This window comes from Ips typographus, linkage group LG3, assembly GCF_016097725.1.
Source record: "Ips typographus isolate SLU linkage group LG3, UJ_Ityp_2.0, whole genome shotgun sequence".
Lineage (NCBI taxonomy): Eukaryota > Metazoa > Arthropoda > Insecta > Coleoptera > Curculionidae > Ips > Ips typographus.
Genome location: NC_138424.1, coordinates 12,612,921 through 12,635,569, shown reverse-complemented (window position 1 = coordinate 12,635,569; position 22,649 = coordinate 12,612,921). Strand labels below are relative to the sequence as shown.

Sequence of the window (22,649 nt, the reverse complement as noted above, 5' to 3'; positions counted from 1 at the left end):
TGGACATTATAATGCAAATTAATAAATTCAACCCATTTCTCTCCACGTCAGGACAAGGAAGGTCATCCAGTGTGAATCATAACAAGTTAAAGTTCCATATAAACTCCCCAATTTCTCTTCATATAGAGGTAGTTTTTCTCCTAGGCATAGGTACCATTTTTCCCTTTCCCCTGTCAGAAATTCTTTTATCAATCTCAAAAAATTTCTTTTCAGCAAAGACATAAACTTAAAAATGAAAACAAGAATGCTTTGGTGCGATGCTATGTATTTTCAAGTCAAGTTTTCAAGTATTATTTGGTGCCGAAGGATAGTTAAAACAACTGAAATAAACAAACTGGTTGCGTTTGAAATATGGTGCTAACGTGCATGTTGCGGATTTTGTGGGTCGACAGAGTTACAAATGTAGAAGTGCTGCGTCATATTAACAAAGAAGAAGAGATTTATAAAACGCTAAAGAGAAAGAAACTCTAATATGTTGCAAACATTATTAGAGGTTCAAAATATCAATTACTGAAAAATATTAAGGAGGGAAAAATTCAAGCAAGACGTCTGGCTAGAAGGAAAACTTCATAGTTGAGAAACTGAAAGAATGGTTCCCGATGACGTTCAATGAACTGTTCTTATAGCTGTTGTTAATGTATGTTGATACCCAAACTCCATTAAAAGACGGTACAAGAAAAAGAAGAAGTAGTCGGTAATGAGTATTAATTTGAAATTTTTTGAAAAATGTCCAGTGGCGTAGAAAATAGGGCGAGCAAATGAAGACCATTTTCCTATGTCGCATACGTATGTATTGAACTACGCATTGTTGATACGCATAGGTATTGTATACATACATATGATTTGGAATAAAGAGTTCAGTTTTTAACCAGAACCCAAAGGTATTGTTGTATTGTGTTCTTTATTAACATCACATAATGAGTAATAATTTCATAAATACATGTTGTTGTGTCATTTGTTTAAATGTTGTTAAAGCAAATAATTCAAATGTTCATTTGATTATAATAGTTATTTACCTAACAAGTGTGGAAAGTGGTAGTTTCCCGCACGAGCAAGCAGTTAAAGAACGGGAAAACGCTTTCCGCATGTGTTAGGTACATTTTCCCTACAATTATCAATTTTTATTAAATTGAACGAAAATGTATAGTAAAATTACTAAAATGAAAGCCTTTGTTTGCAAAAATGATTAAAAGTGTATTCTTAATTGAGAAATCAAATATACCGTTATTGTTTTTTATTTAAATGTTTTTTTTTAAATATCTCAATAGAATGTTTACTAATAAAATGTTAAAGATCCTTAGTTTTGGTAATACAGAAAGTCTGATAGTTTAGTTTTGATGCTAAAACTCTCTAACAATTCTTATTCTGTCTGTCACTTGAATTTATTGATATTTATGTACTTTTTTAATAAGTAAGAAGTATATAGAAAAATTGCACGTTGGTAATTACTTCACCCATGTGCTAATGCCACTGATTACTTTAGCAGTATTTTTTCTCCTTATTTTTCAGATGTCACACATTTCTATGATATATTTCATTGTTGTAAAAACTGAATATTTTTTTCCCTCGTGTTTGCAATAAATATCTTGACATTTTCCATTGCATTTAAAAAATGTCTTAACCAGAATTCGCACTTAACCGGAATCGATTTACTAAAAAATCAATAAATAGCGCTCTAAACTTAGTATTTAAATTTATTACTTTCTAGTCATGCTTCTGACGAATGAGCACGCCATATTTGATCGGTAAACAAACAAAACTGTTTAACTACGCACGTAACATAATAATATCCTAACGTTAGCACTATTAACACTAACGATAAACTTCTGTGTTTGCTCATAATTAGGTACAAATTGTTTTTCTATAGAATTGGGCATACTTCACAGTGTTGCTTTACCATCAATACTTATTTCCTTCAATTTTTTTTACAATTCGAAATTAAAATGAAGATTGAGTGAAACAGACCGAAGTCATTCTTATTAATACAAGTCAAATTCGATTAATTTTTACTCCAGTGTAATGAGTAGCCATGTTTGAAATACTTAATCCCCTTATAAACATTTTACTTCATCAGTACTTCTCCTCCTCCAACTGCTTCCTTCTAGTGACTGACGCCAATACCACTTTAAGAATACCATCTGGAATTGTGGTGGTTCATACTGAATCTTCTTACATTTCTCAAACCCTGTTCCATCACTTTGGATGCAATAACATTATAATGGAAGTTGAAAACCCTATGGAGACACTAGGGATTATGGAAAGAGAAATCTTAAAACATCAAGAGTCATTTCATTCCAGACGATACTTGATAGTAACAGCTCAAAACGATGTGGCAACCGTGTTTAAAAATCACACTTTGAGACTCTTCTGTGAGGGTCTGGTGACCAATCTGGAATCAGGAAAGGATGTAGTCTCACTTTGGACCCTTCCCTTCACAGATCAAGGATCAGTACTAATCGATCTGTGGTTTCCAGAAAACAACACCTTTCTATGGGGCAAAACACCTCCATCACGCTCAAACATTCAGAAACAATCCATTAAAGTAGGCACTTTCAAATACGCTCCTTACGTTTTAGTTGGTAAGCACATAAGGGTTGAGGGGAGATGTATGTTTTTGAAAACTATGTTGCAGAAAACCAAACAATCTCAGGACTTGACATTGAGATATTGAAAACTGTGGCTTACCAGCTGAATGCCACCCTCGACATTTGTTTGATTACTGATTTTTGGGGTGGCGTTTTCAGGAATGGAAGTGGATTTGGACTGAAAGGACAGTTGTGGGAAGGAGCTGTAGATCTGGGAGCAGGTAAATAACTAATTATTTTGAGAACTCCAGGATCCTTGCCAAGGTCATTCAAACACACTTGGCAAAGTATCTAAGCCTTTGGTTCTAAGGTTTCATAAAATCTCAGAAGTTTTCAAACTCGCAAGTCTACTAGGAGTTTTCTAACTTATAAAAACCAAAAATTTCAAGTTATAAGGGTAATAGGAACTGATAAATATAAAACATGCATCTTGCTCCCTCGGTTTGGGTTTTTGAATAAACAATGAAATATTGAAATAGAAATTTTTCCTTTTCTTCAGGAGCTCAAATCGCAACTCAGTGCGCGGGTTATCTTTTGATAAAGGGTGAGACAGTGAAACCCATGTTATAATGAAATTGAATTTAATTAAGAAGGTGGCGGTTAAGGGGTAACAAAGCTTATTATAGAAAAATAGCACAAACACTACATACTAAATGATTGAGCTTAAAATTCAACTAAAAAAACTATGAAAAATCCATTTTGTTAAAGCTGGGGATGGCCCTTAAAAGGGAAGGGATTTATTTTCATTTTACGTTTGAACTTACAGGGTCAAGGCAGGGAACAAAAATCTTTATAGAGCAAGCCTTAATTGAAGGCTGAAATAAAGATATTGTTTAGACGACTATGTGTTATTCATTCTCTTTCATAATCATACAACTCTGAGAGAAAATGGTCTTCTACTTCTCTTTAAAATACTGTGTTTCTAATAATTACAAAGGGTCACCTGAAAATAATCTACTATTGTAACTGTTTCTTATTTCGTTTTTCCATTTTATGGTTACGAAAGTAAAAATCTTTTATTTTTCAAATAGATTGTTTTTGAATGGCTTAAATAACAGCCAGAAATTACCAAGAAATGACAAATCAGACTAATGTGACAATGATAAAACTACCATTTTAATACCAATTCTCCAAATAACAATTTGACAACTAATCTTTCGGATACTATTTAATGGCCAAATATTAAATGGCCTATTTCCTATTTCTAACCTGCGTTTCTAAGGGAAACAATTGTTTTGGTTGTATTTTTTTTATGTTTTGTGAGTGTTTCCTTAATCGGTTATTTTAAAAACATAGGAAAAGCTGGTTCTGTGATTCGTGGTTGCAAACCAGACAGTGGTGGGAGCCGCTTTACGTTTCCCAACCCTTCTAAAAAACCTCTCCGCTTTGCTCCGTTGAAAAGGCTTTAGAGATTTTTGTTGATCTGGACAAGTGGACAATGCGAACAGATATAGAAGTGTATCCCACATAAGTTTAGTCGTTATTAGAAGTGCGCAAATTAAGGTATTTTCTCAATATTTATACAACATGCCTAATTTAGGTGTTACTAAGATTTTTTTTCAAGAATGTTGCAATGCATGTTATGTTGCAGTAACCTTTGCTATCTTTATTTATTTCCTGTTATTTTACTAAATAAATTTATATCTATCTTTAGTTGCTACATATGTGACAGAAAATACAGTCAATGTCTCTGAAACTACATACTTACCTACTAAGTATGATTTTGTAACTTTTATACGTCGATGCTGTAGATCTGTTGATTTACTTTTTTTCTGATTTACGTCGCAAAATCATACCATAAATTTAACGTCATAAATTATAAAGAGAACCGTTTAAATTTCTCGCCACACTTTACTTCCCTTACCAGCCAGTAGATAGATGGCTCTTCAATCAATATGCGTGGTACTGGCGCCATCTAGCGGCAATAGATTCTTCAAAGAACAGGCAAAACAGTGACTAACCGCTTAGTATTGCAGATTTAGTTCTATTTATGTTAGGTTTTCTATGATGTCGAGTTGTGATGCAGTCAAAATATGTCACTCTACCTGCTACCTGCCCTGCCAGTATCAAAAACAACAAGCACCTAACATGCATACAAGGGGTATGGAAAAATAAAATCTTTTCGAAAAAATATGATTTTTTGATAGTTTGTAAATACTTTTTAGACCGAATTGGTAAACTTACTTAAGCTTCAGGGTACTAAAGACACACCCGTCAAGTTTTACACCTGTAGTTTCAATATAACATGGTCTAACATAGGCTTAAAAATTTAGACGTGATATCCTATGTTGCGCGTTAAAAAAACGCACTGTATTTGATTACGGGGCCTACAGTGCTATTTTTTCCACTTGTCAATCTTTCTTAAAACCAAACTCACCCTGCGTAATTTACGGGTTTCGTAACATAAATAAATAGAATACATACATTTTTTCAACTTTAAACTCCACTAAACGCTTCATCCAATTTTGAAAATGCAGCCAAAAAAAAATGTTGTAGGTAGAAGTAAGGAAGGTCTAAAAGCTTCAGTTTATTAAAACCACCTAGTCAATAACAACTTGCTCTTAAACTGCTTGCTTCTGGAATTTAAAAAATATTTTAGCTGGATTTTTTTTGGGCGGAAGCACCTACGAACACTTTGACCTGTCTACGGTTTACATGAAAAGCGAATTGACTTGCATAGTACCGGAATGTCGGTGAGTGAAAGAAAAAATTTGGTACTTCTTACTGATAAAACATTTTGCAGACTATTAGCTCCATGGCTGTCCCCTTGCTACGGATTTTCTGCCAAAACTTGGTTGATGCTTTTAGTTACTTATACCATGTTCACCATTGCTTTGCTTCTAATTAGTTGGTGTGATTTAGGCCAAAGCCCAATATTGGGAGCAACCACGTTGACAGTTCTGAAACTTGTAATTCAGCAACCGATACCAAGAAAAGACTTGGAAAAGTACTTCACCAGTAAAACACTACTAATCCCAGCAATCCTGGCCACCATGGTGATCAACATTGCCTATACCGGAGGATATGCAAGCGTCATGACCAAACCAATTTACGAAAACGCTATAAACACATTAGACGACTTTTTGAACAGTGACCTCTCTTGGGGTTCATTTCAGATGGCCGAATGGATCACAGTCTGGAAAAAAGAAAGGACCGTAAGTAGAACATTGATCTATTGTCTTGAGGCTGCAGATTGGTTGTAGGGACGTTACAAAAAGGCTGCGGAACGTTACGTCATGACCCAATCCGAAAACCTGCGTGCCATATCGAAAGAAGGAAATTTCGGTTTCCTTCTAGAACGTGTGTTTGGTGGGTCTATTCCATTTCACATTAGAACCGAGACTATTATGTTGGAAAATTGTAGGTCAACACTATATCGAACCATACTTAAAAGAAGATGTTATTCACAAATATCGGGTGATGAAGGAAGAAATCCATTCTGAACTGATTGTGTTTGCTGTGAAGAGAAATTTTGCTCTGCTGCCCAAAATCAACCAAATTATTGGTAAACTCTGTCAGTCTGGGATTATCCAATTCTGGAGCAGAAGAGTAAGTGCAGTAAGTAATTTGGTAAAATTTGGTATAAATAATATTTCCAGATAGGCCACAGTATACATGTAATGCAGCACAATGTGAAGTTGAATTCACACCAAAGTCCTGTCGTTTTAAAAATTGATCATCTTTTAGGAGCGTTTTATATTCTAATGCTGGGCTACAGTATGGCTTTAATGACATTCTTAATAGAATTTCTATTCAAGTGTAGGTAATTATTAACTATTTTCAATCATGCACTTTTTGGTTAGCAACATCAATGTCGATTATAATATTATGTACCTAAATCTTGAATTGACTTGTAATAGTTTCTTCAAATCCCTCAAACACCATCCTTATTCCAGTTTTTAAGAAAAGGTTGTTACTTCTAAAAACCAAGATGACGGCCAACACCACAAGCTAATATGACGGTGAATGATTACCTTCTTCTTCTTCTCCTTACGTTAGGACTGAATCCTGTGTTTTCGTCAATCAATCTAGACTAGCTTTCATAACATCTTAAAGGTGGCCGTCCAGGAGGTGTATTTGTTTATTTCTCTTTCGCAATCTTTGCTAGCTGATCATTTGATGGCCATGATTACCTCAGGCCCGTAAAGATGTTACTGTTCGTAACATTTACACTATTTTTTGTGCCACTTCCTGGATATCGTCCCAATTAATTAGTTAAATCTTTTAAAATATTTCCATTAATCCTATATGTGACTTATTGTTCAGCTGAACGATAACGTAAGTATAGCAGGTACTAACTCCCGGTTTGTTAACCCTACGAGGAACCCGAAACAAGTGCTGTAATCACTCAAAATTTGACATGTCGTACACAAACGTAAGTTATTGTCATTACATTTTTAGTTTTGTTTGTTGTTTACATACTTAGTCGACTAATTTGGTTCGGTGTCGATTTATGCATAGTATTTTTGGGACTTAATTATCTGGTTGCGGAATAGCTAGCTGTTCATGTTTTTTGTACGTTTTACATGTCCGTAGGAAATATTGGTGCTAGTTAACTATTACGGTGCATTTATCATTGTTAATAACACTCATAAAAGGGTGTAACATTTCCTTTTCTGAATGTTCTGTAGATGGGGTTGCCTACGTTCTGGTACCACCTTAATTAAGGGAAGTTTCAATCACGTGCTGATTGTCAGGCGCAAGCCAAATTAATTGGGACACTGACACTTCCGGTATTTATACCAGGTGTCCAAGAGCACCCTGGACATAGGAGATTAACATGGGAAAACGGTTTTGATTTTTTTTGCGCCTGTACGGTTGATTTGATTGAAAAATCGTATTAATGAAAGTTGTAGTACCTATCACGGACTAGTTTTCTGTATTTTTTCAGATTTTTAACTTGAGCCCTGTTGTCGTAAAATACGAACAAAAATGCGAAAATTTGAACTTTTAACCTGCACTGTATAGCGGTTGTCGAGCAACGGATAAACAGGTCATTGTTGCTGATACGGTTGCTCGACAACCGCTTATACAGTGCAGGTAAAAATTATTCAAAGCTTAGCAACGATTTTATATATATGGGCGACATCCATCATAACATGTCGTTGTCACTGTTTATACAAGGTGCTATGAAAGTGAATATTTGTAAATCACTTTAAAAGATGGTTTTTACCGCTTTTTGGTCAAAATTAGAAAAAATTATGTATGCAACACGTTTCGAAAATGTCTTATTGTGTAACTCATTCAAATTGTAGGACCTCGCTGCGCTCGCCCTACAAACATTCATTCGTTACACAAAATCGATCTTTTCGTAACTGGTTACATAAATAGCTATTTATTCACTCGATGTTTAAAATTTTTTCAAATCATTCTGAATGACATTCGCCTATTTACAGATGTAAACAAACAAACATCTATGTCACATCTACGGGGCGCAGTGCAAATTTATAAGAACAGTAATTTTAGTTTTTTTTTTAATAAAAGAAGTCGAAATTTAATAAAATATTGTAAAAAACACTTGACTTAAACCGGTTTATTCACTCGAAGAACTTAGAAAAAAAACTGACACTACATACTATAAACTCACTAACAGTATTTTTAATTAAACTAAACCCATTTTGTTATGAAGATATGAAATTCAATCAAAGGAAGGAAACAAAAAAGTTTCCTGTCTGATCGCTTCTACTGCGGATGGTAGATTGAATTTCATATCTCTCCCCCATAGGGTCATCCCCAGCCCTAACAAAATGGGTTTAGTTTTTAATTAAAAATACATTTTTTTTCTCCATAATGAGCTTTATTCCCCCCTTTAAACTATTCTTTAAATTCACTGATTCTTAATAACATGGGTCTCACTGTCTCTCCTCTTTAGACGGCCATTTATATGTCCGAAACTAGTTGAGCAGGTTGAAATAAAATATTGTGGAGACGACTGCGAGTCATTCCTTACCTTTCGTACTCATACAACTTCACTGAAAGAATATGGACTAATACTTCTTTGTGTTAATAAAAAAACATAATAAAAAAATCACGCCTGTCAAATTATGAAACAGTGTCAATCACCAAAGAGAAGTTATACTAATTTTCGCTTAATCGTTATGTCGGAATTAAAGGCATTTCAAATTTCAAAATAAGCATTTTCAAATATTAACTTTAAAAAATACTGTACAGATTACGCAATTGTAATAAAATATTCAATGTTGCAATTAAAATATAAATGTAGCTAGTAGTTTGGATATAAGCCGCATGCGTTTTGTTCTCGAAAACTAATTTATTTGATAGATTAAGTAGCATTGATGAAACAGTATACGAAAAACGTTTCTAGGACAGATGGTGTTACGATGCAGAAATTCTAGCGCAGGTGCTATTACTGTTTCCAACTTCAGCTTTTCCGATTCGCCTAGCACGGGTGCTGTACAGTGCGTTTTTTTTAACGCGCAACATAGGATTTTACGTGTTAAATTTTTAAACCCATGTTAGACCATTTTATTTTGGAACTGCAAGTCTATAACTTGACGGGTGTGTCTTTAGTACCCTGAAGCTTAAGTAAGTCTACCAATTTGGTCTAAAAAGTGATTAAAAACAGGAAAAAAATCACTTTTTTTCGAAAAGATTTTATCGTTTCATACTCCCTGTATGCATTGTTGTTCCTTGTTGTTTTCGATACTGGCAGGGCAGGTAGCAGGTAAAGTGATATATTTTGACTGCATCACGATCCGACATCTTTTGAACGTCAAAAGGGCATTTTATGATTGTTTGGAATACTGTTTGGCTTCAAACGGAGGTCACTTTGAACAATTCACTTATAAAAATACTTCTTTAGTTCTTAACTTTCTTGATATAAAGTTAATGATCACCCTGTTTTACTTTCTACGCCAAATTTTACCTGCTACCTGCCGTGCCAGTATCAAAAACAACAAAGAACAACAATGCATACAGGGAGTATGAAACGATAAAACCTATTCGAAAAAATATGATTTTTTGCAAGCTTTTTAACACTTTTTAGGCCGAATTGGTAAACTTACTTAAGCTTCAGGGTACGAAATAGCCACCCGTCAAGTTTTATACTTGTAGTTCCAAAATAACATGGTCTAACATGGGCTTAAAAATTTAACACGTGAAATCCTATGTTGCGCGTTAAAAAAAACGCACTGTATATGCGACCCAGCAGCTGTGTCGCCCTCATCGGTGAAGTATCGAGATCGCTCCAGTGTGCACCATAGATGCTTCCATTACATTTGCACGATTATGAGTGATCGGTGTTGAAGTGTCGAATCAGGATCGGGTTGCTTATCGAATCACCTGTTGTATCGCTTATCGTATCGCTTCAGTGGGAACCCCGCCTAATTTACGTATACGATTATATGTAAATATATAGGGTGTCCCTGATAGGTGCGGAAAAAATGCTACCAAAAATTCTTGAGGCTTAAATATGATGATATAACCCAACTTACCTGAGTCCAAAAGTCGATAATTTCGGAGATACAGATCTAAAATGTACAGCGCGCTACCTCCGACACCTTGTACACATTTAAAACAAAATAACTTTTTTCTACTCCTACAGGGATATTGGTTAATTCCTTAATAGTTTAGAGAACGGATAAGTAGGCAGTTGCCACCTGTTGAACGAATACAGAATCTTAGACTTTCCGCAACTGTGCGATATGAAATAGACCAATCACAGGCAATATTCAGCGTGCGATATGAAATAGACCATTCACAGACAATCTTCAGCGTGCGATATGAAATAGACCAATTACAGCTAATCTTAAACGTAAACAAAATAATTCTTTTGATTGTCACCCTCACTGACAATTGGCATCTAAACATTGCATTTTGGCGTATGTTTTGAGGCAATGAAAATGCCATTAAAGTTTCAGTTAGTGTTCAATTAAAGAATAAAAACATCTATTTTATTATACAGGGTTTTTCAATGAAAAGTAGCCACCCTGAATATCTTCCAAAGTAATTTCTCTGTTAAATAATGCTAAGACACGTCAACAAAGATTGCAAGGGGGACATCTTTTTACGTAGGATTTGAATTTCTGCCATCAGCCCCTTTGCCTCCATAGCCACCCCCACTAAGTTTTCAAATGGCACCATACCCTGTGTGGCACATCGTTGGAAAGGGTATTTCATAAGGAATTAATTGTACTATTTTATTTGTACATTTGGTTTGAATTGCGACCAAAAAAAAATAAAAAATACGTTTTCTTATTTTGGTCAAACTGCTGATAACACTACCGAATACCTGTTTTCCATTCCATGTTTTTGCCTCAGTCGGTCAACTTGTAAGTTCGTTTGAAGGAACATTGTCAATATGGTTTACACGACTGCCGAAAGAATAGAAATTGTATGTTTTTATTTCAAACATAACGACTGTGCACGAGCTGCCGCGCGCGCTTTCAATGCAATCCATCCAGATAAATTAATTGGTCATCAGTATGTCTTAAAGTTGATGCAAAAATTCATGGAAACTGGTTCAGTGACAAACAAAAAACATCAACCTGAAAGACAAATTATTAATGAACCAATTGAAGTTGCTGTTTTGGGACACGTTGCAATGGATAATAATCAGTCTTTAAATCAAATTTCCCATGCATCGGGTGTTTTGACAAGCAGTGTATGGAGAATTTTAAAAAAACACAATTTTCATCCATACAAGGTAAAATTGGTTCAGGAATTAAACGACGATGACTATGATAGAAGACTACAATAATTTTGTGAAATTATGTCTACTAATCTGACAAACAACGTGAACTTGTCGTACAATATTTGCTTCAGTGATGAGTGTATGTTTTTTTTGAGTGGAGAAGTGAACAGGCATAACTGTAGGTATTAATCAGACACGAATCCACATTGGTTTAGGGAAACCCATACCCAATATCCAGAAGAACTTAATGTTTGGGCAGGTATTTTAGGAGACCACATCGTTGGTCCGTTTTTTATTGACGGTAATTTGAATGGCGCTACTTATCTTGAGCTTCTTGACACCACTGTTGATCCGACCATAACAGAGCTACTAGAAAATGATGAAAATTTATTTGAAAATCAACTAATTTTCCAACAAGACGGTGCACCTCCACACTATTCACTTCCCGTTCGAGAATATCTGAACAATCGATTTCCTGGAAGATGGATTGGTAGACGTGGTCCCATGGAATAGCCTGCGAGATCACCCGACCTCACTCCGTTGGACTTTTTTCTATGGAGGCATTTAAAATCTAAAGTCTATGCAACAGCTGGCCAATATTGCAGACCTTAGGCAGAGAATAATACATGAATGCCGACAGCTGACACCGCAAAAGTCCTCACAAATGTTCGCGAACTCTTCCAAAGTCGCTTGGATTATTGTATGGCAGTTAACGGAGGTTATTTTCAGCCATTAATTAAATGATAACCGCTTATTTGCTATTATTTCTGCAGTTAACAAAAAATAAACACAAAACGTATTTTTTATTTTTTTTTGTCTCAATTCAAAGCAAATGTACAAATAAAATAGTGCAATTAATTCCTTATGAAATACCCTTTCCAACGATGTGCCACACAGGGTATGGTGCCATTTGAAAACTTAGTGGGGGTGGCTATGGCGGCAAAGGGGCTGATGGCAGAAATTCAAATCCTACGTAAAAAGATGTCCCCCTTGCAATCTTTGTTGACGTGTCATAGCATTTTTTAACAGAGAAATTATTTTGGAAGATATTCAGGGTGGCTACTTTTCATTGAAAAACCCTGTATGAGAAAGCAAATGATACGAACTTACGATTTACAATGAACCAAATCCATTCAATACCTCAATCTAAAAGACGAAGTTAATCAGCTGTCACATGGTGACAATCCGGGACACCGGTCGAACTTTGGCTGTGTCAAAAGTGGTAATGTAAACACGGAAACCTTTCAAACATTGAGTGTTTACTTGTGTGAAATTTTGTAAGTAATTTCAATTAGTCGTAGAAAAAATAGCCTGTAAAACTCGGGCGAATTGTCCATTTTGCGCTCGTCCGACTGAGTACTCCGCCTTCGGCGTCATGGGGCTCCACCTCCTTTCCTCATGGGGGGTTGAAAAGGGGGGCTAAATCCTCATTTTGGGGATATCCAAATTTCAATCCTACCGTGACAGATCTGGTCACCCGCAGACCCGTCTGCCAAAATTTCCTTTTGTTTTCCAAAATCCAAAATCTCTTCCGATCCCCCCTTTGGTGGTGGGGGAAAAAAACGGTTTGCGGAACGGTTTTTCGCTGATTGCATCGAAAGGAAGGCGCGTATGCGCCAGAGGTCGAAGACGAACATGTCTACAATTGGATTAAGTACATTTTTGGTCGGGAGGGAAATTTTTTAATTTTTCATTACCGTAAGTAAGCTTTGATAAAGCCTGTTTCGAAAAGATTACGCGACAACCAGCCTAGTCCAACTATCCAAAAACCCGAAAACTTAAATCATCCCACAAGAGTCTATGCCCCGCTGAGTCTATGATGGCGTTTGATAATATCGTTCGTGGACGGCGAAAACACTGACTCTAACTAACAAATTAGTTAACAAGTGACCACTGTTGCAATTTGTTCTGAGAAGCAGAAGAAACTACTGTTGAGCGAAGTTACAGACAGACTGGCAACAATCGAAGCTCAAAGCCTCTGCGGCTTTCTATAGTACAAATCATGCTTCAACGTTGACTAACCATCATTGACGGTCAGTTTTAGGGCAATTTCTGCTAGAAAATCATTAGCAATACATTTTCAAGAGAGGTTCATTGGTGAACAGAACGGTTGGCTATAACACGACTGATATTGTAACACAACTTCAATATGAATTTCTTGTAATACTTCTATCTCCTGCAGTACTAAATAATTGCAAACAAGATAGGCGAATTGAGGTCACCAGATGGATATTTAAGCAGCATCGACGCACTTATAATATTATACTGGTCTCCGAGCCAGTCTGCTGTGTACCTTAAACGATCAACGTGGATGAATTTGGGGACATAATGGAAACGTACGATAATGATCCTAACGTATAGGGCAGAATGCTGGCAAATGACAGAAAAGACAAGAAGAAGGATAGACTGTGTGGAGATGGACTACCTAAAAACAGCCTGTCACATATCAAAGAGAGAGCACATTTCGAATAATGAAATTAGGCGGAGAACAAATAAAATTCATACAACCTCAGAAAGAATAGAAACTCGACAGTTAATATGTATACGTACAACGCATGAACGAGAACATACGGCCTAAACGAGCTCTAGAAGACATTCCAGAAAGCAAAAGAAAACGTGGAAGATCAGCAACTACATGGATAAGCGGAGTTAGGCAAACAATGAGAGCAATCCAGGAGGATTTATGGAAAGATAAGACAGTTTATATAATAAGTTCGTATAGAAAAACCTACCAAATCACATACAGAATAACGAAGATAGACAAAGTAAATTGAAAGCAACAGAAAACTTAGCGCCGGGAAAAATCAAGCAGTTACTAGTAACGACAGAAAAACCCGAACAAAAATAAAACTCTAATCAGGCCAAACGTAAATGGCTGGTAAAGAACAACTTCGTATGCAGCATCACAGAATAAGGCGGCACAACATAAAGCTAAGTATATGGTGATATACAAAGGGACCACCGTCGTAATGCTGAAAACCGAAAGGTCCTCAGGCGGCTGCTCACTACTAAGCCAGCCCGACGAGGAGAAATGTAACGTTGGAAGAAGAAGAAATCAAGAAAGAACTAAGGCAACTACTCTCAGACTACGGTGACATTTTCTGCAAATCCCTAAAATACATGGGTAAAACCGACCTCATCGAGAAAAGAAATGTCAAAATTGAGGTAGGAATAATAGTGTACCATTTAATGTACACCCAAATTCCAAATAAAGATGATAAAGTTGAAAAAAGTGTATATTACGAACGGTATTAAAAACTACAACTTTTTTAGATCTACAAACAAACGTTTCTTATATCTAGTTAAAAATAAATGTTTGTGAATAAGCTTTAACAAAACGGTAGTAGAGAAGTCAGAAAGTCCTCCCAACTTTACACCTACCCTGCATATTCTACTTATTTTCGCCTTTTTTTGGACGATGAAGGTATCCCGGCACTTTCATCGTTGTCAATGCTGCTATCCCCGTCAGATTCGTTTACGTTTGTAGGTGCTTCATGGGAAGAACTGTTTGCGTCATCGTCATCAGATTGAGTTGAGTCTTCAGCAACTGCTAAAAAATTTCTTATGGTAATAATTTACAGTGCACTAGTGGGCCTATCCCACAAATTGGAATAGTATATTACATACTCAGGTGGAAAGTGTTTGATTTCTGTCGAGAAATTAGGTAGTTAAAGTGAACTTTATCTCTCTTACAGAAATTAAACTTTTCACCGTGGTTTGTATACTATTTTATTTTCAACCATTTATCAGAATCTTACGAACACAGAATCAGAATCCATAATAAACGACTGGTAATTTGTTTACAATCTTGACAACGTCATAATTGTGTTATTGTGCCATTAATATTTTGAGCTGGAACGTTTCTTAGGGTGCTTTTAACATGGAAATGTCTGAAGACGCAGATGTTACTTGTCCCCACCTGAGCTGCGAGCTGTTGCAGAGGTCGCGGAAAAAAGTATTAACTGTAAAAAGTAAGCCCAGATATGACAAAAAGCATATTGACAATCAACTGGGTGAAAAGTGCTCACTTTGCGGAAATCTGAATCGCCCTTTAAAGTTAGGTACAGGAAACTGTTATACAGAATTTTTTTAAAAAAGTAACGAATCAGAAATTAGAATAATATACAAAGTGTCTGATTTAAAATATCAAAGTTAATAGCACTTTTCGTACAAGCAGCAAGTTTTAGAAGAAAAATTCAAAACAGTTTTTCGTTTTTGAAAAAATTTATGGTTACTAGATATTTAGCAAAAACGAAATTTTGTCGATTTCTTTTATTCCATCCAGCCAATTTAAAATATAATAAAAACAAAAAAATATGGAAAAATTTTAGAAACTAAAAAAAAACGAAACTAAAGAAATAGTGCGTAATAAAATGACAGTTGGCAACAAGGTGAATCAAATTGTGCATGTACAAAGAGCCCATTTTTTTTAAACTTTGCGGAACTCTAAATCGCCCTTTAGAGTTAGGTACAGGAAAAATGTTATACCGAATTGTTAAAAAAAAGGAGCAAAACAGAAAATAGAATAATATACAAGGTGTCTGATTTAAAATATTGTTACGGTTTGGGCCTACTATGCTCGATACTTCCGAACGAGCACTCGATTCGGGATGTAATCGATGCGCCGCAATATCTGACCGGGCGCGTGTTAAAGTAGGCCACCGTTAGATAGCGACACACCTAGAAGCAACTTCGATGTTTCTAGGTGTATCGCGAAGCCATTTGTCTAGAACGTGGTTTACCCAATATAAAAGAAGCCGTCTCGACGGCGGGAGTAGTGAATTTGGGAACGCGGTAAAGTTTAAATAGTGGAATAATTGTGGAATTGTAGTAGTGTTTTTAGTAGCTGAATTAATTATTGTACGGAGTGTTTTGAAGTGTAAATAAATTTATTAATTGTTGAGTTAAATTGACTTTGTGTAAACCCACGAGAAAATCGTAACAATTGGTGTCAGAAGTGGGATCAGACATTAGTGCGACGTGAATTTGAACTAAATTTAAACGGGTTAGTGTTCAGAAACGGACTAGAGATTTTCAGAACAGTGGTGTGTTAAATTTATTTTATGCCAATAACAAGACGTTAAAGTGCAATTATGGAGGCCCAACTTGCAGCTATTATGGAAATGCTTAAACCAAACAAAGAAGAACAAGAAAGGATTCGACAACAAGAAGAAAGAATTCGACTACAAGACAAGGAAGAACAAGAAAGGATTCGACAGCAAGAAAAAGAATTCGACAACACGACAAAGAAGAACAAGAAAGAATGAGACAACAAGATATAGAAATGCGTCAAGAAGATAGAGAGCGGCAAGAAAAGCGTAACGTAGAAATATTGAACGTTCTAGCGGGGACCAAAACAGGAATCCAAGAGTATGTAACCCATAGTCTCAAAAAGATGGAGTGTGATGTTCAGGTAAAACTAAATCATGTTCGGGAGGACAATAATAAAATTCAGAATGATGTCGAGATAAAGTTACGCGACTTAGAGCGGAAAATTGACAGCAGAGGAGCCAGCTCTACAGTGATCACCGGAAACGGGCTCAACAAGATCAAGCCTCCCACATACGGCGGTCAAACTTCATGGGCAACGTACCAACTCCAATTTGAGGCCGCTGCAAATGCAAATGGATGGAGTAACGAGGAAATGGCTGTAGCACCAATAGTGGCATTACGAGGACCTGCATTGGAGCTGTTACAGACTCTGCCTATCGCCCAACGAAGCAACTATGAAGCATTAGTAGCTGCATTAGAACGACGTTATGGGGATCAGCATAGGAAACGAGTGTACCAAACACAATTAAAGTCAAGACAGCAGAAAACTGGCGAAAATTTACAAGAGTTTGAAGCCGAAATTCGTCGCCTTGTGCATCTGGCTTACCCAGCCGTCCCGGATGAAATCCAAGAAGAATTTGTGGCACAGTATTTTGTAGAAGGGATTCGAGATCCGGAGGTAAAGAAAATGCTGAAGATGTTCAAAGGGAGCAACAGCAGCGAATTACTGGTTCGAGCGCTGGAAGTTGAAGCTGCTTGCAATGACTTAAAGCCAAAGATCAGGGCCGTTACTATTCAAGAGGAGTACCGCCAGCCGATCATGTTGCTACATTAATAGATGAAATTAAATCAATGTTCGGCCAATTAGTGCAACAAATGGCAGCATTAGGAAATGGTCAGTCCACACAGTTAGAACGATCACGCCCGATCACTAGAGTGAAGTGTTATCAATGTGGACGCAAAGGACACTATAGCAGGAATTGCAGACAGCGGTCTTGTTCTCCAAACCCGCAGTGCCGACGAAATCAGGACATTAGAACAAATCACCGGAACTCCTCTGTTAAAAGAAATTACGTGTTATAATTGTGGACGTAAAGGACATTACCGCTGGAATTGCAGACAGCAGTCTCGTTTACCGACCCCGCAGAACTGGCGTAACCAGGAGAAGGAAATGAAGAACCCGGAAGGACATTTACCGCGATATGTAGAGGATCGTCAAGCTTTTGATAGTGACTTAAGGTACCGGAAAGGACAAATTCATAATGGCTGGAGGATTGGTCAAATCGCGAAGGTGACAGATAAAGAGGCGACAAAAAGAATGAAGAGCAGCGTTTCTAAGGAAGACATAATAAAAGGGCAGCGCTCAGACTCTGATTTGAAAGTAATCAGAAGATGGTTGGAGAAGGATTTGAAACCGGATTGGCAACAGATTTCCAGATATGGGCCAACAGTAGCGGGTTACTGGTTGCACTGGAATTCGCTTCGACTGCGGGATGACTTAATTACTCGCAAATGGGAAAGTCCAGACGGAAACGTTTTAAAGTAGGCCACCGTTAGATAGCGACACACCTAGAAGCATCTTCGATGTTCGACGCAAATCGCGAAGCGATTTGTCTAGAACGTGGTTTACCGAATGTAAAGGAGGCGGTCTCGACGGCGGGAGTAGTAAATTAGGGAACGCGGTAAAGTTTAAATAGTGGAATAATTGTGGAATTGTAGTAGTGTTTCGTAGTAGCTGAATTAATTATTGTACGGAGTGTTTTGAAGTGTATATAAATTTATTAATTGTTGAGTTAAATTGACGTAACAATATCAAAGTTAATAGCACTTTTTGTACAAGCAGCAAGTTTTAGAAGACAAATTCAAAACAGTTTTTCGTTTTTGATAAAATTTATGGTTACTAGATATTTAGCAAAAACAAAATTTTGTCGATTTCTTTTATTCCATCCCGCTAATTTATTATTGCTTGTAGAAAAATATTGTTTATTTACAACCATATATGTAATGCTGTCATTACTAACGTCATTGAAGGTTAGGAAGTATCATATTGCGCACCTCTACTTCCCGCCCTCACTTCCCGCCCTCATTTCCCGCCCTCTAAAATTGTGATTGTTAATATTTAAAAAAAAAAAAAAATGATTGAATCAAATTTTTTAAATGTCAGATAAAGTCGGATCGATATTCAGTTCGCAAATAATAAATTGAGAAAAATGTCCTGGATTACAACTCGAATTGTATGCATTCTAACGGTTATAATGCCTATAATACATTACAATACTAAAATTAACATGATCTAAACTAAAACAAACTACTTATTGAAATTAATGGTTACATTTGAATTATTATAAGTGTTTATAGAAATATTTAGGCCAGTACCAGCACTGGCGTCTCCAACAGTTGTCTCTTTGGTCGACAAATTAATGTGCTGCTGAATGACTGAGGTTTGTGAACTACTTGCAACAGCTTCAGAAGACATGGCACGTTGGGACAGCATAACAGAAAAGCAGAAGAAAAGCATATAGAAAAATGACTGCTTGGTAGTTTTTTGTTAAATGTAATATTCTAGATATGTTCAGAATGAAACAATGATTTGTAAATTTTGATAGAAATATGATGGTTGTAAATAAAATAGTATACAAACCTCGGTAGGAAGTTTCATTCCTGTCTCGAGATCCTAGCTAAACCTCGACGCTTCGCGTCTCGGCTATCTAACTAATCTCTCGACAGTAATGAAACTCTTCCCACCCCGGTGTGTAATATACTATTACATACCTATACAAAAGTTGTAGATATTTGTGAGGTGAAGAAGATAAGCAAATAACATTATTTCTGTCACCTGTCTTGTTTGACATATGACAAAAACTTTCTTTTTTTTTTTAATGGAAAGCCTATTCGAAAATAACACCTCTAAAAAGATCTTTTTTCAAGCTATAACGATACGAAAAAGTACGTATAGTAGAGTATGTTTTTTTGGCATCCCAGGCTGCCTTTCTTGGTAAGTTTGTTTTTTGAATATACTCTTAACCATCTTAAAAAAATTACATTTCCTAAAGCTTTCTGCGTGCAAACTTATTCGAGTTTTTAAGTTCACTTACTGTGTTTTTCTTTTTTTCATTTTATTTTATTTTCTATGTTTAACATTTAAAATTGTTCCTATTATATTTTATTTTTAATTGGTGCCTTGTGTGCTGACTTCTTTGTCAATTTTTGCTATCTTGCAATTTCTGATGACGAGGTCAGTCAGCATCGAAACGTCAATTACAAGTGCTCAAGCAATTTGATCTTTGTTTTATTACGGACTACACCCCAAGAACCCACCCACATTTATAATGATAATATTTTTTAATTTTTAAAATGTTTCATTTCATCAATTTCATTTCAATCACAAAAATTGGTTATGACGATAGTTATGATATTATGTGCTGGTTTATTTTTAATCTTTAAAAATTGCACTGGATTCAAATTATATTGCAGGTGCAATAATTGCAAGTTTGATAGAGCCTAATGAATCATAGCGCCAAAATAACGTCATTTACTAGTTTTATTTGTTTGCAATTTAATACTAATTGAATCGGAAGTCTAAGCTCTTGAGATCAAATGACGCGAAATAGCGAGCGCTGCACTGTAAAATATTCAAATTGCAAAAATAGAAGAAAAAATGGGTATAATTTCGCTATTTTAAAATAAAATTATGTACTTTTTATTGTCGTTATAAAAGAAGATCTTGATCTTGATTTTGAAAAAAATCATTTTAGAGTAATTTTAGACTATGCTTTGCATTAGAAAAAAAGCAAGTATATGTCAAAAATGAAGTGTCAGAAATAATAAAATAAAGCTTATCTTATTCAGCTCATAAATATCTACAACTTTTATTTGAACTTCATTTTTCTACAAGCAATGATAAACCGGCTAGACGGAATCAAAAAAACCGACAAATTTGGTTTTTGCTAAATATCTAGTGTACCATAAACTTTTTTAAAAAACAAAAAACGGTTTTCAATTGGTCTACTAAAACTACAGTTCTTTCACCATTTAACCGACTTCGTAGCCCTGTTAGTTTCCGAGATCTTTTCACTAAACATCGAAAAAAAAATCATCCTGTATAGATCAGGAGTTATAACATAAGTAGCTAAATTTACAAAAAAAATCCATTTCTTCTTTTCCATAAACGGCTAACCCAGGGATCGGCAACCCGCGGCTCAATTTATTATTTTGTTGAAAAAAATCCTTATCCAAAAACGATCTGCAGATTGCAACCCGCGTGATAAAGGAGACGATCTAATAACTTACGTAAGTAAGTAATACGTAATTTTTCGTACATCGCCTCGGTGGGTTGCGGATAGAAGCGACAACGGCAACACTGCTCGCCATTGCGTTGTATTTAGCGTATGATCGGGGCGCGTGAATGTGTTTTGTTAGGTTAACAGTTAATTGTAAATTTAGTCGTATTTTAATAATTGTTGGCGGTATTTGCGCTTCTTTATTAATGTTTTGACTGTATCATACTACTACTATCATTCTTCGGTATGTATCATACTATAGTTTCGTTATTCACTCGTTGTTTCAAGAAGTGGCTAATTTAAAAGGGTATTATTTTCAATAAGGTATTTAGAAATATAGAAAGAATATCATATGTTTGTTATTTTTAAAATTATTAAAGAGAAGAACTACTGAAGAAGAGAATTCAAGCAGGATTGGACAGAGTTTTTTTGCATATGAACGCTATGCATTACAATGGCCGTCCGACTTGCCTCATTTGTCACGAAAAACTCGCACACAATAAAAAATCAAATTGGGAGAGACAATTTACTACGAAACATACTCAATTCGCCGATAAATATCCAATCGGTGATGCACGAAGAAAAGCTGTTCAAGTGCTTCAAAAAAGACAGCAGCAGTCCAGTTCCATGTTAAGTAACTGGACGAAATCTTCAAACCACGTAAATCAGGCAAGCTTTGCAGTATCACTAGAAATTGCAAAAAGGGGAAAACCATTCACAGATGGTGAGTTTGTTAAAGACTGTTTCTTACGTACATCTGAAGTACTGTTCCGTGTTCCGTGATTTCAAAAACAAAACCGAAATTATCAAGAAAATCAAAGATATGCCATTATCTGCTAAAACAGTTCAAGATCGAGTTGCAAAAATGTCTTCAAATGTAGCACATATGCAAGTGGAAGATATTGTAGTGGCTTCTGCATTATCACTAGCTATAGATGAGATTGTGGCATAAAAGATACTGCACAAGTTGGTATACGTCATCTGAAGGTCCGAAAGAGGAACTATTAGGATTGCTACCGCTCTTGGGATAAACTCGTCGGGAAGATATAGCAAACACTGTTCAAAAGTGCCTGGAGGATAATGGAATCGATCTAAATAAAATTGTTTCCATTACAACTGATGGAGCCAGAAGTATGACATGGGTACATAAAGGAGTAATATTTCAGAAATAAATTAATCACGAAATTCTAATCTTTTACTGCATAATTCATCAAGCGCTATGTGCCCAAATATTTCCGGCCGAAATAATTGAGGTCATCAATTTGGTAATTAAGATTATTAACAGCATGTTGGCAGGTTAAAGAATTCCTTGAAGAAATAACGTAATGTACCGTTTTGCTTTATGCTTTAATGAAATAAAAACCTTTCTCAATGAAAAAGAAATTAATCACCCCGAATTAGAAGATAATAAATGGCTGCAAAAATTTTACTTTATGGTAGATATCACAATGAAACTAAATGAGCTAAACCTAAAACGGCAAGGAAGAGAAACCCCAGCTTATGCCTCCAAAATCAATTACTTCTCTTGGTTGAAGATATGGAGGCCGGTAAATTACTTCATTTTAAAAATCTAAAGCAATATCGCGATGAAACTAATGCAACTATTGAGACAACTTACTTACAACATAATTTTATGTAAAATGAAGGATGGAATTGGTGAGAGATTCGAGCAATTCAAAATGAATAAAAGCACTCTCGCGTTCATAGTAAACCCTCTCAACACAAATACAAATGAGATTAACATTGAACCATTTGGAATTGAAGCAGGATAGCTTCAAATGCAATTGCTGGATTTGAAAAGCAAAGACTTGTGGAGTAGTAAGTTCACGGATCTCAAAAGCAAGTTGGAAGAATTGGAAG

At 35.8% G+C, this 22,649-nt stretch overlaps 2 protein-coding genes across 6 annotated transcripts in view; one reads left to right on the top strand and one right to left on the bottom strand.

Annotated features, from left to right (window-relative positions):
* Positions 1-1,842: 1,842 nt before the first annotated feature.
* On the top strand, positions 1,843-6,431 carry LOC145726158 (uncharacterized). Of its 2 annotated transcripts, none has more exons than XM_081975125.1 (7): positions 1,843-2,579; positions 2,633-2,806; positions 5,185-5,278; positions 5,329-5,740; positions 5,789-5,894; positions 5,950-6,134; positions 6,189-6,431. In XM_081975125.1, exons 1-7 carry the CDS (start codon positions 2,030-2,032, stop codon positions 6,204-6,206), a joined length of 1,539 nt encoding a protein of 512 aa, XP_081831251.1. In that variant the 5' UTR covers positions 1,843-2,029; the 3' UTR covers positions 6,207-6,431. The 2 variants fall into 2 exon arrangements, with proteins under 2 accessions (XP_081831251.1, XP_081831250.1); XM_081975124.1 differs by having other exon boundaries at positions 1,852-2,579; positions 6,185-6,431.
* Positions 6,432-14,461: 8,030 nt separating this feature from the next.
* FANCI (Fanconi anemia complementation group I) overlaps positions 14,462-22,649 on the bottom strand; it is a 59,608-nt gene continuing 51,420 nt past the window's right edge. Inside the window, exons 20-21 of one of the 4 annotated variants that reach the window (XM_081976865.1) lie at positions 14,730-14,788; positions 14,462-14,699 (exon numbers count right to left, since the gene is read on the bottom strand). In XM_081976865.1, coding sequence (XP_081832991.1) covers positions 14,634-14,699; positions 14,730-14,788 — 125 coding nt within the window. In that variant the 3' untranslated portion in view covers positions 14,462-14,633. Of the gene's footprint in view, positions 14,789-22,649 lie in introns of all 4 variants that reach the window. The other 3 variants (XM_081976866.1, XM_081976862.1, XM_081976863.1) reach the window with 3 other exon arrangements.